We start from the raw sequence: 16,931 nt of genomic DNA on the forward strand, positions 1-16,931 counted from the left end.
GTTTTCTGCTCTGTGTTCATAACCTGCTCTGCTCCCCGAAGGTTGGCATTGACACAAGACAAAGAAGCCGTCCGGATATACGAGCGGAGTCTTAGCGGTGCGTATCTGGAGCAGAAGATTAGGTCGAGATAAGCAGGGAAAAGACAGGAAGCTGAGAAGGGAAGAGACAATTATTTGGCTTTGTTTCACAGTGTTGTTTTATTGAAAATCCTCCCTGCCAGATCCCTGACACACACGGGTCAGTTTTATTTCCTCTCCTTTGAAACACCAACATAAAAATGACACCAAAAGCAAACACAGTCTCTTAAATCTAGTTTATTTCAGCCCCTTGGAAAGTACATGAATGGCACAAGCAGTGAATAAAGGGTAATGCACTGCTTTGAAGAAAAACATTAAATTAAAAGCATGACAATGAATTATGGTGTTACATCTACGCAGAGATGAGTTTTTGGAGCAAATCTCTCAAACTAAAAGCTCTCTCATTATTAAACATCACAACCTGTTTTGTTCAGTTACTCTGAAAACATATGTACAGTGCAGATTTTTGATGCAAATGTAACACACTGACAGAAAAAGAAAATATGTAAAGCAGTATTTAGAGGAAGGATTTTAGGGCTTTGTGGTTTTAAGGCAGGATTTCTGGTTTTAAATGCACATTTTCAGTGTATAGTTACATTCTAACTTAACACGATTGGCAAATCAAAGATTAAAAAAAACAAACACTGTTAAGAATTTAAAAATAAAACTGTACAATTATAATCACTCCAGAAATGCAGGCACTCTTAACAATGACTGGGATGTGTTTAATGGAAACAATGGTGTGTTTGTTGCTCTCTTTAACAAAGAATGCAGTTATTTCATTGACCTGACCGATGACTCATGCCACTTTTTGTTCCCTCCAATTGTGCCACCAACATAAATTATATTTGTGGCACATCGGCTAATACAAAGTGTGGTTTTAACCCCAGTTATACAGGAAGTACTTGCAGGTCAGGCTGCTTCCAACAAGTTTTACAGTCACATGTTGCCAAAATAATTACTGTATCCTCTCTGAGGTTGTGAAGCCATCAGGAGTGGAGGAGATTAAAGGGGAACTCCTTCACTGTCACACATCAAAGTGTGTTTGAAGGTTTGAGGGAGTTCCAACTGAATGTGTGAAATAGTTGTATGACGCCTTTTGTTGCTCCACAGGTAGCCAAGTGAGCTGATTTATTGTCTCAGGTGGTGTCTCTGGAGTCAGCATCGGCTAGGGTTGAAATTTAAAGTTTGGAGGGTTATGAAGAGGTGGCCTTTGTAGAGCTCTGCAGCCTCCTCTTCATCTCCATTTGAGGCTAGCAACTTAAGGCTACATTAGCAGCTTTTAGCATTAGCTCCAGCTGTAGACTGTATAAAAAAGATGGACAACATGACTTGTGAAGCGTTTTAGAAAATCTCTTCAGGTTGGCTGCAGTAGACAGTTGTGCTCATAAGTTTACATACCCTGGCAGAGTTTGGGATTTTTTTGGCCATTTTTCAGAGAATATGAAAGATAAGAGAAAAACTTTTTTTCCCCTCATGGTTAGCCGTTGGGTGAAGCAAATTATTATTACAACTGTGTTTACTCTTTTTATATCATAATGACAACAGAAACTACCCAAGAAATCTCAAATTCTGCCAGGGCATGTAAACTTATGAGCACAACTGTAGGTCATAAAGCCCACCTCCTCCATGTTAACAGATGAGACATGGATTAAAACAAAATAAAAACTACACTGCAAATACAATTTTCTCAAACGTGGTTTCTGTCATCAAAGTTAGCTCTAAAAGCTCATGATTGATGTCCCAGTGTTCATTTATCTAAAAGTTTAAATAAGCTATTTAATGCAAGAAAAAGGGATATAATGCCATGATTGATTAGCAGAGAAGAGGGCCTAACAAAATTTCACAACAGTCATTGAACATTCAATAACTGCAAGTGTCAGCTTCAAACCAACCTAAGAATATGTTCTGCTATAGACTACGCCAACCTGAGGGTACTCTGCCACTCATCTGTAAATTAGAGGCGTGGCCACTCATCTGTAAATTAGAGGTGTGTTCTGGTCAGCAGAATGGGCGGAACGTTAATATTTTGGCAACATTAGCTGAGCTCTGAATACAAACGCACAAGATTTCAGTGCTCATAGTCAGAGGATTTTGGCTTCACTTTTGCGCAACAGTTGGAAAATGAGACGTGTCGCCCATCTTTATACACAGTCAATGGCTTCAACCAAACTGATTGTGACCAATTGAATTGTAGGTAATATAGGCCCCTGGTTTGGACACCCTTGGAATACACAGAAGCTATATATCTGTTCCTTCAAAACCACTGTAAGGCAGTGCGATCACCATTTTGATTTTGGGACTTAACAGGAATCTCAGAAACAAATAAAAGTTTGGAATTTTTGTTTACAAAAAATAAAAACACAAGAACACATTTACAGCATTTAAGTAAAAAATATAAAAGCTAAAACAAAAACATGCTGCATTGTTAGTACCTGTAAGTTGACATGTTAATAAATGTTAAAAGAAACAGGTACAACAGATGGAGTGTTCACTGGAGTACTGCTGTAGCAAAAAAAAAAAAGCTGAGCACTAGCATATTGCGCAACATTCCTCATACACCCACCCTGGTCAGCCTTCAAAAAACAAAGGTGACAGTAACATTTAAATAACAACAGCCTTCATATGTACACAGGGAACCCTCGTTAAACCTGGAAACTTCAAGACAAACATGCACAGCCACTGATGACAGCTGTGCTGAGGAGAAATGGACAGGGCTTGGGGAAAAATATCAGCTCACACAACAGCAAACAGTTGTGACATACAGACAAAATTGTTGGCTGACAACACAGTGGAATTTCTCTCCTCCATAACAATATTTAACTCTCATCCTGGTCCTACAGAGGCTTTAGGAGTGTCTCGTCTTGAAGAGTACAAAGCTTGATTTAAAAAATAAACATAAATATTAGTACATTAAAATTCTGTTTTCTATCGTTGATAAGAAGGCAAAGGCACAAATATCAACTTCTAATATAGGAGCAACATTCTGCAAAAAATCAACAGAAAAACACAAACTAGTAAAGACAGAAATAAAAGAAGTAACACAATAGCTGAAGTGAAGATATGCATAATACAGGGGTAAGTATAGAAGGCATACCATTGTTAATGTAAATGTCTTTAAGTCTAAAAAGCACAGTACTGTCCTGGTGCGTTCACAGTGACCCTCTCAGATGAACTCTCCACGGAAAGGAAGCGACTGCATGTTCCTGTGTTGCCAGCGGTAGCGCAGCCTGGCCAGCTGAGTGTCCCTCGGGTTTTCAAACTCAGAGAAGCCCAGCTGGTTGAGGATGTCATAAACTCCGGCTCTGGCAGCCACCTACCACAGAAACACAAAAATCTCCATGAAGGGGGGCAAAGCAGAGAGCAGAGAGGCATTCTTTTATTTGTCCGCCATGACCACACAAAAGCTCTGACCACACCGTTTTCAGAGTTGAAGCATCTGATGGTTTCCTAACATGTGCAGCTGTTGCATTGGAACAATAGACATCTGCTGTGGGTTTGGGAAACAACAGGAAAGGGTAGAATATAGTCAAAAATATAAACCCCACAAGTTAAAATAACTCCATCACAAGCAATCCCTGCAACTGAAAGGAGCACTTAACCTGACTTTACTGAACAAGAAAACTTTTGAGTAATGTCTTCAGACCCATGACTCGGATTCACATGCTCTCAGTGTACTCGCACAAACAGACGTTCTTAAAAAAAGTCAGAAAAAAGACGACAGGGCTGTTAACATAGCTATGTAACCTCAATGATGTCATATTGATGTCATCATGTTTGCCTCAGTGAAGGCTTGAAGGCTAAAAATTGCCCACAGAAAGCGTAAATAAAACACTTTGGGGTGGACTTCAAATGACATAAACAAGGAGTGTCCAGGGGCGTGTCTACACTTTCTGACTGGGGTGGCCCGACTCTAGCACTGACTTATGTACGAGCAGTATGAAGGGATGTATCTGAATAGAACTTATTTATTCTTTTAACCTCTCTCTTTCACACCCCCTCCAGGAGTCCGTAACAACACTAAGTAGCTTGTTCAGTGACAGACTTCTTCACCCGTGGTGTCTCACAGAGAGGTACCGCAGGTCTTTTCTTCCTGCAGTGGTCAGACTATATAACCAATAATATATATATAAAAATGTTGTAAGATATGCTTATTTTTTACCTCTTTAATTTTAATTGCAAATAACTTTTTAATAATTGTTACTTTATAGGCTCTTGTTTGCTTTATTTATTTATTTTTTGCAGTGTCTACTTTGTTACTGTGACACTTGAATTTCCCCATTGTGGGACGAGTAAAGGACTATCTTATCTTATCTTATCTTATGTGTAGGGATGGGTACCGAATTCGATACTTTTATAGGTACAGACGGAATTCCATTGGTACTACCGAGTACCGATTCACGTAAATTCAAACGGTACCATGTTTCGGTACCTAAACGCATCCTTGTGACTGCGAGGGAGTGGAAGAGGAGGTGATTTTTCATACTTTCGCCCTGTAATAAAGAGACTTCTCGGGTGGACGTCTCTGCTTTCTGCTTTCTGCATCTGCGCGGGAGCGTGCCAAACAAAACCTGCAGCTGACGGGCGCCTGCACTCACTGTGAGGTAGAGCTGCAGGAGGATTAAGTTGAGACGGACTCTCTTGCTCCGACTACCTGCCCTGTTTATAACCGTCCCTGTGTGCGTGAATGCCCAACACGTAAGTTGTGTGTCCTGTTATTATAAAGAGACGGAGAACTGACTTTTTCCCGTCCGCAGTCATTCACGTGTGTTCATTGATAAACTCCCGAAAGAGCAAAGAGACGCCACGAACACGTGTCAGCTAATATATCTAATCACCTATATAATCCTTTTTCTGTTCATTTCATGTTAAATGAAATGCATATGTTAAATAAAAAAAAATTGAGATTTTATTATTAAACAAATTAACATTTATTACTACATAAACACACAAAAGTACCGAAAATTGGTACCGTTGAGTACCGGTACCGATTCCCAGGTACCGGGCATCGGTATCGGTTCAAATGTGAAAGGTACCCATCCCTACTCATGTGAGAGCGGTAAACCTCAAACTTCTAAGATGAATTCTGAAAAGGATTCAAAATGACAAAAGTCCAGAAGTTACAATTTTAAAGTACTACCAAAAGAAAGTGTACAACTTAGGTGCACTTAGGTGTTTCAACATAACCCTTATAGTTCAAGTTCACCTGAGTCCTGCCTTTGAAAAGGCAAACAGCTGATCCTTGTTCAGGATTTTGGTGTGGCTTCAGAGGCAGCTAATCAGATTTCAACAGGGGGCCAAGCCACCTCTCTGGATGAGTCTATTGGAAATGCTGACTCAACCTCACTTTTGGTCAACCTAACCTCAGGAAAAGAGGTGGAGCTGCACAGCTGTATTGGTTAGTGAAGGGAGCTCTCAAAACAAAAACAAAGTTTTTGTACCAAGCTTTCAACATGTTTATTTGTGCTGTGAAAATTGACGTTTTCATTTGAGAATTTGAGGAAGACGAAAAAGAAGAAAAGGAAGATAAAGAAGAAGTAGCGGAAGAAGTGTGGTTGTTGTGCACAAACAAATTTGTATTGATAGTAGTTTTTGGTAGTAAAATCTTGAAAAACTGCAGATCATAGTTAGCATGCACTCAGGAGCTTCTTGACCTTGAGGTCCACCGTCACTTCCAGAACGTCACCAACTGATGGGGTGAGCAAGGGAGCGTTTCAATCTGGAATCTGCCCGATAGATTTGGCTACATATTCCCATTTCTACATACTGTACCTTTAAATTGTTCGTTATGAGACATTAAAAAGTTAACGATGAAAACTATTTACTCAATAAATTAATATAAGTTATTTTAATCAAATGACTTGTTGATTATTTTCATTGTTATGATTCTTGGCCCAGGTGATTCCCTCCAAAGCATCAGACTGGCAAATGTTTAAAAAGGTGCTTAATCCAAAATGCTCTTTATGCCAGCTGCTTTGATAACCACCTCCACTGTTTTACATGTTGTGTTTGACAAATCAGAGTCATTACTGTTGTTATTGATGCCGGCATGGGCCTGTAGCCTGGAGGGCTTTTTGCAGCAGCTCATCAGGCTTAGTTGGTCTGAAAGTTAAAGGGAAGGGAGGTCCCAGAGTATGGAAATAACTCTAAATATAACTGACTTTCATGGACACAAACTTTTCTTGGACTTAAGTTTGCCAGATTGAATTAAAATGTCTATAGAAGGTATGCATGTGATGTCACGGTAGGCGGAGTCAATGTGGTTACATCCAATTAGTAGCAAAAAGGACTTAGTAGCAAGCAATAAGGAGTCTCTTTATTTTGAATCAATCACTAGTGCAAATTAATATATTAATGTTCAAATAACAACAATTTCCTGCCTTATAAATACGGTCAATATGAATGTAAGGAAACCTGATTTCTGTCCTTCTGCTGATGTGGATCTCAATCCAACTGAAGGGGGCATGTCCCAGTTGGAATGCGATGCAAGTGCTGTTGGTAGTCGAGATTTTGAATGTCAGCACTACCCCCCTCACTAGATTTTGCCTTCTTCTCGTGCACATTCTATGAGGAAGTAGTGGCTTCCCAGCCAATCAGGACAGCGTAGTAGGGGCCGTCACTCGACCATCAGGACAGAGGGTCGGGGAGTAGCTCTGATTGGTCCGTGATAATGGGATTGAGAGGAATAATAACATTGCTTGATACAAAGGCATTGGAAAACACAGAGATTTCGCCATAATCTCAAATTACTTCACTTACTGATGATTACCGATGGGTATTATGACTTTTTTTTCCAAACCCAGCACAAAAAAGTATAGTTTTTTACCCTATTCCTACCAACTGCACTTTTAATTACTTATATTAATTATGTTTTTTTTATTGATTTTTATGAATATATGTTTTGGGCCCTTTATGATAGGACAGCTGAAGAGAGACAGGACACATGGGGAATAGAAAGCGGGGAGAGACATGCAGCAAATGGTCGCGGCCGGGAATCGAACCGGAGACCTCTGAGATGAGGACTATAGCCTCTGTAAGTGGGGCGCTTAGACCACTAGGTCACCAGCGCCCCTTTATTGATTTTCTTAAGGTATATTTTTGGACTTTTACAATTTTATTCAGAGAGGAGAGGAAAGTGGATCGAGCAGGAAACTGGAAGAGAGAGTGGGCGAATGGCATATGACATAAAGCCGCCTGCTATATGGGCACGCAATTTAATAATAAGGCTGAATTTGCACCCCTGTAATTACTTATTTAAACAACATTTTAGTGTTGTACTAGTCAAGTTAAATCTAGATTCTCCTGATTAAATTTAAAAATTATTTCTTGGAGTGCCCACATGATTCAATGTAAGCTTCTTTTATTGTAGAAAGCAAGAAACTACACGTCTTTCTCAGGAAAACTTTTTAAATATTGTAACTTTGACCTCCAGTCTAAAAATATGAGTCCAATGCGAAGTGCTAAAAACTGCAGTTCATCGAGGATTCGCTTGAGGCTGGCTCAAAATAGCTCTTCAGAAACAGTTGGGTGACGTCACGGACCCTACGTCCATGGTTTATACAGTCTATGCTATGAACCTAATTACAGGAGGTTTGTGTGTACAAGCTAAATTCTGCAAACTTCAGCATTAGTAAAAGTAAGAAAAGTTACAAGGATAACATTTCCACACAAAAGTAAAAGTGCATCATATAGCATAAATTCATTCTCCAGAGTTTAATTTGAGTTTTCTCTCAGCAGCAGATGAATCCCAGTCTAATCTCTCTCTCTCTCTCTCTCTCTCTCTCTCTCTCTCTCTCTCTCTCTCTCTCTCTGTGCCTGTCTGTCTGTCTGTCTGTCTGTCTGTTCGCATGTTGAAGTGTCCTAATGCAAGGGACAACACGTTTGCAGCAGGTCATGTCAGTTCTTGCACATTCGCGCGCTGTCATCCACATGTGAGTGCATAATCAAATGGTTAAATGAGGACTTTTAAAAATATATAATTAGAGTATAATACAGAAACCAAATTAATTCCCCATGGAGGAATACTTATATTCTTTAGAGTGCCACTTCATGTGGATTATACAAGTGTTTACATCTAACAGAAGAGGAGTAGGGGAACATATTAACATAGAAATTAAAAACAGCTACCTCATGATTGTATCTGAGTGCACGGATGGAACAACACCATGGAGACTGTATGTTATGCAGCTTTTTCTTTGCCTGAGTCAGTGCTGAATGAATGAGACAGAGGAAGAGACGTCCCCAGGAGAGCGAGCCGTGTGTTCGTGTGAAGCAGCCGGTCGTACTGACTCACGGTCTGCCATGGCTGTCAAACACTGTAAGACTAATGGGAAGCACCAAGGACAACCAGAAACATCTGGCCATAAAGCAAAAAAAAAAAAAAAAACACAAAACCAAACAAATACACACAAATCCCTGCAGACAGCAAAACACTTTAAAGATTCAATACCTCATTAGGAGTGCCACAGCTTGCTGGGTTTACTCTGCAGGAGAAGCTATAAGAAACTGTGTTGAAGACCCTTTTTTTCCCCTATAGATGTCTGTATCGATTTCCTTATCATTCCAGCAGATTTTTTCTTGGGCACAAGCAGCAGTACAGTTATCTTGCTGCTTGTACCCAATTCAGCTCACGGTTACATTGGCAGTTCCTGGCATGTTCCTAAGACTCGTGAAGGCGTGCAGACAATGACTCGGGAGGTTACATGGCCTAAAACACTTTGCCAATTTCAATTTCACTCCCTCTTGGCCTCAGGCGGTCGAGGAGTCTGCAGATTTGGAGCTGAAAGGAATGTGCAAGAGAAGGAATAAACATCCGGGTGAACAAGGGCACAAAAGTGAAGAAAGTACGAGTGTGGTTTGGTTCTGGATGGCTGTGAGGTAATCCTGTATGAGGAGATATTTCTAAAAAAATGCACTGTCAGGCTGAAGGCTGAGGAGGACAAAGCGGAACAATGAACAGTGATAATAGTATCAAGATATCACTGACAATGATTATAGCTCAGCTGGCCAGCTTTGCGCAGGAACAAGCACAAAGCACCGCAACATTGGTTAGTTACCAACATGCTGACTGTGCAAAATCAAATCCTGCAAAAGTTATGTAACCCAAAGATGTCGGTTTTGTAGAGTCGACGGTTGGTCAAGACTGAAACGCTGATGATGCAGCTCCTGTAGTCATGTCTTTACTCAGCTTTAATAGCAAACACATGCAGTGATGGAACATTGATGGGCTCCTGGTTGACTGCCAAATGAGTTCTTTACAAGGGGAAAAGTGAGTGGGTGCCGTGGAAGAATTAGTCAGTGAATGGGACTCGCGGGAGATCTTCTGGTTTGGTTGCTGTTAACCAATGCACTCAACCTGAGTCATCTCCTCCACAGCCCAGCTGTCTAAATAACAAGAGTAGTGGAGTGTGAAACAGAAAAAAGTCAAGTCAGAGAAGCCCAGAGATCTCCCACAAGCGGATGTTGGAGGGCTTTGACCGCATGTGATGACCAGTTCATTGACATTTTGATGTCTTTCTTCCACTCACTCCAGTTTTGCGCCTTCTGATTTGACCCCAGTGGTCTTCAGGTCAGATTCACTCTCACAGCAACAACTTAAAGTGGAGTTGAGATGCACTCTTGTCTGAACTCTAGCCTGGTCGCTAACAAAATATTCCATCACTTTACATTACCATCTCATCTCCTCTATCCCTCTTTCCAACCCCAACTCGGTCAAGGCAGATGGCTGTCTAACATGAGTCTGGTTCTGCTCCAGGTTTCTGCCTGTTAAAAGGAAGTTTGTCCTTGCCACTGTAACTTGCTAAATGCTGCAAAGTTCTCTGCTCATGGTGGATTAAGATGAGATCAGACTGAGTCCTGTCTGTAAGATTGGACTGGATCTTATCCTGTCTTGATGTTGGGTCTTTGTTAATAATTTAACAAAGAGTATGGTCTAGACCTGCTCTGTTTGTAAAGCATCTTGAGATAACATTTGTTGTGATTTGGCGCTATATAAAAAAAGATTGATTGATTGATTACACTGGATTGTACACTGTGATGTCTATTGAGATCCAACATTAACCCACCATGATCAAGCATGTACACCCAGAAGTTCCTTTAACAGGCAGAAACCTTGAATGGAACCAGACTCATGAGAGGACAGCCATCTGCCTCACCAGCTATTTTGCTTTTGAATGCTTTGTAAAAAACGCTCTGAAACCTCGCCCAACTAAAGCCTTTAAAACGTTAAAATCTGTTTGTTTTTCTTGTCTTGGCTTCTTTTACCAATGTCCTATCTCTTCACCTCTGCTATGATGATGAGTACTAATGATACCAATAAAGACGGGGATCAAAGAAGTCGTCCTCCAGGACTTTCTGCCAGTAAGTTAAGTCCTTCTTCTGCAGCGCACTGAATGGTCTCTGATGTATGAGTCCACCTGGTTTTAGCACAGTAGACTATAAAATATTGTGAATTTTGAGATATTTGTGCAGTTAACATAATTTCAGGCAACAAATGCCAAACATTATCCACATGACACAGTAGTATCTGCAGAGTTTGTTATTTCAGCCTTCCCTTCAGCAACTAACAGTGTATTTTGATGAGGTAAACACAGTATTTGTGTCCAAGTCCATGAGTTGTGTCATAATGCAATAAAAAAACACTGAGTTACAAAAACTTACTTTGAAAATGCTTTTTTTAGTTGGCTATTTTTTTGGTGCATTTCAAAGCTTTCAGACGCCAACAGCTGATTAGTGTGCAGCTAGTTGAGGAACAACTATGAGGCCATGTCCGAGTATGGTGCAAAAACAAATAGGCTTTCTGGTAAAGTAAAGAACGAGAGTAACTCTAAATAGAGCATACAGTTTTGATTTTTTTAAAGTTATATTTTGGGGGATTGGGGGATTTGGGGGAAAACATAAAAAATGTAAAGGAACTGTCAGGGTTCCCACTCTTTTCCAGAGAGCACTTTCCAGGACATTTCCAGTGAAGTTTTGAACTCTCTCAGAGATTTTAAAAAATGGAAACTGTCTTCCTGCGTGGCGATATCTATTGTGATCAGCGATGTCTATAACTTGCAGTTTCTGAGCAGCTGTGTCGCTCTTTTTGTTCCGTTTTGTTTTCACTATCGGGAGTTTGCACTCCTACTAGCTACAGTACGGTAATTTAGCTCTCAGCAGCCTGCAGGGAAAGTAGTGAGGCACAGACCCCCAGAGCCCTCTACCCGACTCCGCTGGTCAGTCTTTAACTTAAATAGACTCTTTGAATCAAAGAGCACTCCACAAGGTTAATTTACCATAACACATAAACAATATACCCCTGTTTTCTGTGAATGCATGATTAGGACCGAGTGAGGGAGAAAAGCCGGACCGGTCTGTGTAGCTGTCTTTTCCAGCACAGCGTGCACTCAGCTTTCAATGAATGGGGATGTGTGTTTTTTTAATCTGGTCATGTTGCACGCAGTCATGTTGGAATAATTTTCCAGGACAATATGTGATTTTCCAGGACATTTTACTTTTTCTCCTGTTTTCCAGGAGTTTTCCAGTACTGGAAAAGTACTGGAAAACTGGTCAACTGTTCTCAAGGTTTTCCAGGATGCGTGGGAACCCTGAACTGTGAGAAACTTTGATTTTGTGTACACTTTTGGCATCCTCTTTTTGCTGTTCCAGTCCTGTACGTATGTTAGTGCTCCTTGAGTAACTTTAGCCCTTTGTTTTGTAAAGCACGTCTCCAAAATATACAGTGGTAGCAGTTAAAAGCATTAGAATTACTCGGTACTGGGAATATTCAGTCTATATAGTAATGATCTGGTTTGCTTATGTGGGTCATAAACAGGCCTCAGAATTCAACTGTGTCTGCGTCACATCCAGGTACACAACCCTGATTGTATGATTAAAATGTGGCTCCTTTTTATTCATGACTACGGGCACATTTTAACAGCTCTTAAGGCTTTGCACTGCAAGTTGTCTGAGCACTGTGACAAATATCTGGTGACAGTAAGCAGAGCAGTGACAGAGGCTGCATTAAAGGCATTGCGGCCGTCAATACTGATTGGAGCAACTGGGGAGAAGCAAGGCAGTGAGGAGGCGCTGGTCTTTCCCACCGTTGACTATCTCAAAGGCTGCACATAGCCGGGGCCTGTGTGGGGGGACAGGGAGGCCTCTGTGCCACACATCAAAACAGCTGGAGTGACTGATAGGGTACCTCTCCTGCAGGCATCTGTGGTATGCACTGTACACAAGTCCTGCCATTGTGTATAGGGCCGTGTTTTGGATTAGCAAACATGGATTTCAATTCCAATAACTCCTCTGATGTTTCGCTCTGATCTCGCTACATGGCCGTGGGGCAGCATTGGCTAATGACGCCAGAGATAATATTTGCCCAGCGTGTGCACAAAGAGACAATAAGTGCGATTCACTTCATAGATGTGCAGACGGAGTGCTTCAAAATCATACAGCTTATTGAAACAGCATAAAAATCACATTTACCGGTGATCCCACCATTCCTAGAGGCCACCCTTACTTCAAAAAATGACACTATTATTGCATTAAAAGATGACTTCTGCATCTTTTAAGTTTCAGAATAACACACGTGCTTCTAGGTTTAAACAATCTGCACAGAAATAAACAAGACCAAATAGGTCAGCGACTCCTCAACAGCTGGCACAAATGGCTGCCTTGCATGACTGGGAACACTCTGCTCCTGCTTTCAGCTGCTGCAGAGATCAAACTAGTCCATGCAGACACATGCTAACACCCAGATCAGGATGCAGGACAGCCTGTACAGCTCTGATCTGACAGGTTGTGTAACAGAAGCTTTACTGGACGACCAGGGATGGCGATGACCCCCCGACCGCAGCCTCTGGCGTTCACAGTTTGTCATTAATGATCCTGCCACGGTCACTGGTGATAGGCTAATGATTGAGCCTTCGGGTCAGTTGGAGTAGATTGGTTGGGTCGCTGCCAGATTTCTGCTGCAACTGGGCCACTACATGCACCACAACACTGTTAATAGAGGGAATCACAAGAGTGTCACAAGACTTCCCCGCATTATATTCCTGTTCGGCTGCTTTCATATTTTCCTTTATCGAGTTTGGTCAAAGGGAATGTGATGCCTCATGGCACTCTTTGGATGATCACTTTTATTGAGGACACTCTGCCAGCTGTCCCGACTGAAAATCTGCTGAGTTGTATTAAAAAAAGTAGGTTTAATAACTTCTGTAAAGAAGAGAAACTGTCTTGTCAGTTGGCTGGAGATGAAAAATGAGGCAAAAAAGATGGAGAAAGCAATTTTATCACATAATCCCTGAGGACAGAGTGGGCAGCGAAATGCACTTTCAACACACAAAACAAAAGAGGACACTTGAATGTCTCAGCGACTGCATGTGGTAAGTCCAAGCTGTGGCTGACGTCTTTGTTGTCCTTTGTGCAAGTGTCCCATGAGCTTAGAAATCAATCAGAAGATGATGCCTAATCCTAAACCTAATGCCAAGGGGAATAGTTGTCATAGCAAGCGCACCCCACCTGTCTAAGTCCGCTGGTTCAAATCCATTTCAAGCCCAAACCATGCGGTGTACTGTGAGGACGACTGGCCTTTAAAAAGGGAATTTATCCTTTTAAATGGGATGTTCAGGCTGAACCGCTCAGTGTCAAGTTTGTTCTGTTTTGTTTTGGCGCAGCGCTAAAGATCTTCTGTCAATCATAGAGTTTCTGGGGATGTGATATGCTGATTATTTTCTTGCAGTCTAAACAAGCTGAAAACTGCTTTGGTGTTTGTTGTCAAAGCATATCTTTTTCAATGAACACAAGAGAGGAAAGCATTGCAAAACATTGCTTAAAGAGATACGCTGTCACTCAAAGTGCCATCAAAGAGGGTAAATATTAAATGTGACAGGAGAAAAAGGAGCAATAAATAAAGGAAACAAATACAATTTAAATAAGCAACAAAAATAACGGCAGTAAAGACCAGAGAGAAAAATAAAGGAATTTATGAATTCTAAGTAGCTATGCAAGTCTGATGTCTCCAACAGAAATTTACACTGACTTGAGTTTTTAGTTGCGTCACATTGGGGTGAGTTGGGGTTAGGGGGCTAGGTGGACTAGTTTAAGAAGAGGAACAGCTCGGTGACACAACATAGGGTCCAATTAAAGCACACGATTAACAATATTTAAAATACACTAAGGCAAGGGACTCTATAGATAGCTTCAGGGAGCTAATCTGCAGCATTTTGTACGTATCGGAGACTATCAACACACTTTTTGGGAAGACAACAATCCTTATTGATGGGTTGAAAATTGATCATAAATTGAGAAAGTCTTAGATAAAAACATTTTTTTGACATTAATGGGGAATTTCCTACATCAGACCACAGATGTCTTCTTCATTTGAGCCAACACTTAAGCATGCTCTTCTCTCCCAGTTATGACTGCATACAATTGGCACTGTCCCACACTTCCGACAACTAAATATGGCATAATTGCCAGCAGAAAGGCATGTTTAGTAACTTAGCCACAAGCGGACGCAGGGCTCTCATGTCTCACGCATTGAGCATGAGACACACGCTTTTCAACCTGTTCACACGCCACACTTTGTATTACTCACGCAGAGTAATTACTAGGACAACGCCAACCAAGTTGCGCAGTTTTTCCTTAAACCGTGGAACAGGTAGGAAATCAAGTGGGTTTCCTGTAGAGTTCAGAATGAGCTTGCCACGCACCAGCTATTCAAAAAGAAAGAAAGAAGTTTACCCAACAGTCAAATAGCATCACTGTATCCGGATAAAACAACGCAGCAATCTTACGTTCCAAAGAAAAGGATGCACAATGCAGTGAACGCAGACTAGAAGACGCGGTCTGTCTTGTTGTTCCAGGTAGTGGCAGGTTGTTCTTAGGTGCATTTCAACCAAGAGTTCCAGGGTCTTTTAGCCCCGAGAACTACTTTACCCTGAACTAAAAGGTTCCTGTGCCCCCATTGTTGTCTGCATTTTGACCGCGGGCTGAAGTCCCGGGTAGATTGTGCAAATCAGGCCAGTGACGTATGGAGAAAAAAATATATATCAAATAAAACTTAACTAGTATGCATTCCCAGGAACTCCCTCTGTGTTTCAACAACTGTGTAAACTCCACAAACACCGTAACGTTCAACCAAAAGTCCCAGGACCTTTGAGAAGTACTACCCCCCAAGCCCCACCCTCTACTCTGGAACTACATTTAGACCCTGGTTTCTCCGGTCTAAACGCATGTAGTTCAGGGGTAAAGTCCCTAGTTCCGGGGTAAAGTTCCTATGGTCGAAAAACGCCTTAACAGCAAGTTGTGCTAGCTTGTATCAGCGTGTAGCTTAAACCTACATTAAAGTAAAGGATGCATGTGCACATTTAGGCAACTTAATGATTACACACCGTCACCCTTTGTCCACTAATGTTAGCCACACACAACAAACCAATTTAGCATTGTTTAGCTGCAGACTCTGTGAGCCGGAGTTTAGCTGTGTTAAATATTTGAGCACATTTTCACTGTTTACAGGGGGTTTACTTACCTTAAGACTAGTCAGTAAGTTGAGAACTGGAAAATGAGTTCCCTTGGAGCAATCCTAATTAAAAAACAAGCAGTTGTAGAGCTTCAGACAGTGCATCAAAGAACTACTTTTGATGAAGTTTGACCACCTGTGAGCAAAGGATGTAATTCATGTAGCAGCTTCCTTCACAGTGGGCTCTGACCTTAATAAGGAGAGTAATGTGATTTTTATGAGATCTTCACAGGAGTTTCAACCTGCAGTGACTGAGCACACCCAGCATGTTCCCAGCATATTAACAATGCCATCAGGAATAGGGTTCAGACTGGTAAGCTTTCAATGAATCCTGAACACTTACAAAAGAGTCACTTTTTAATGTGCCAAAAGTTTCTTTAATCATTAGTACGGTCAAAAAGTACAACCAAACTCTGAACCGTCTTTTAAACCTGGCAGCTGCAACTCTGTTCAACCTTTTTAACCACAGTGACAAATTTAGATCTTATTTTCCCGGTTTCTTGGGTACTGCAACTTCAAAACGCTCTTTACCTGTCATCATAGTCAAATCAGTGTAGAATTTTCTGCGGCACTACTTCAATCAGTTCTGCTCCAGTCTATCAGGTGTTTGACTGGGCTTTTTGCCCCCAGATCTCAACTCCTCCTTCAGAATCTTAACATCTTAAAACTTGTCCCCAACCAAGGGATTTTTTTTGACATTAGGAGGAGTTTTATTTTGTTAGCTGCATCTTAACATGAGATGTGAGTATGGCTAAGAAGAGAATAATTAAGTGTTTTTTAATTGCCATGGACATAAATGCTAAACTGACCATGTTGCATTAAGTTAACGTGTTGTCTGCCAGGCTTTAATTTGAAGCAGGCTTTTATTTGAAGTAAACTTCTTAGGAAATAGTTAACTGTGAGGTTGCACTTTTAATAGCTACGTTTTTTTTATTATTGCAGAAAAAGAACAAAGTGTTATTATGCAGTTGTAGTCCAATTCTCTGGTGAAAACTCTGTTTCGTGTCAGTGGATTTGATACATTGTGGTGCCCTCTGAATGATGCTCTCTGTGCAGTTGATGGATGGCTGTGATATAAAACAATCTGGTAACCTGTTCCTCTACAGACCTTCTCGGCATCAAGGGGGGGGATGAAATTCCCTCACTGGCATATCTTAAATGCTGGGTCATTTTGTAGTCCAGCTTAGACATGCCCCCCCTGTGTACCACAAGATCCAGGAAAATTACAACAAACTGGGGAACAAATTCAAAAATTCAAAAATAGCATTCGCAAGTCATTAGATTTAAGGAATATTACCAAAATAATATAAATGTCTACAATGTTATAGTATTTGTAAAGAATGGCTATATA

The 16,931-nt window shown here is 41.0% G+C and overlaps 1 protein-coding gene across 3 annotated transcripts in view; it reads right to left on the reverse strand.

Annotated features, from left to right (window-relative positions):
- Positions 1 to 2,404: 2,404 nt before the first annotated feature.
- The window catches only part of pald1a (phosphatase domain containing paladin 1a), an 89,128-nt gene continuing 74,601 nt past the window's right edge, over positions 2,405 to 16,931 (reverse strand). For all 3 annotated transcript variants that reach the window (XM_034707708.1, XM_034707709.1, XM_034707707.1), the window contains exon 20: positions 2,405 to 3,394. In XM_034707708.1, coding sequence (XP_034563599.1) covers positions 3,245 to 3,394 — 150 coding nt within the window. In that variant the 3' untranslated portion in view covers positions 2,405 to 3,244. The remainder of the gene's footprint in view (positions 3,395 to 16,931) is intronic.

This window comes from Notolabrus celidotus, chromosome 18, assembly GCF_009762535.1.
Source record: "Notolabrus celidotus isolate fNotCel1 chromosome 18, fNotCel1.pri, whole genome shotgun sequence".
Lineage (NCBI taxonomy): Eukaryota > Metazoa > Chordata > Actinopteri > Labriformes > Labridae > Notolabrus > Notolabrus celidotus.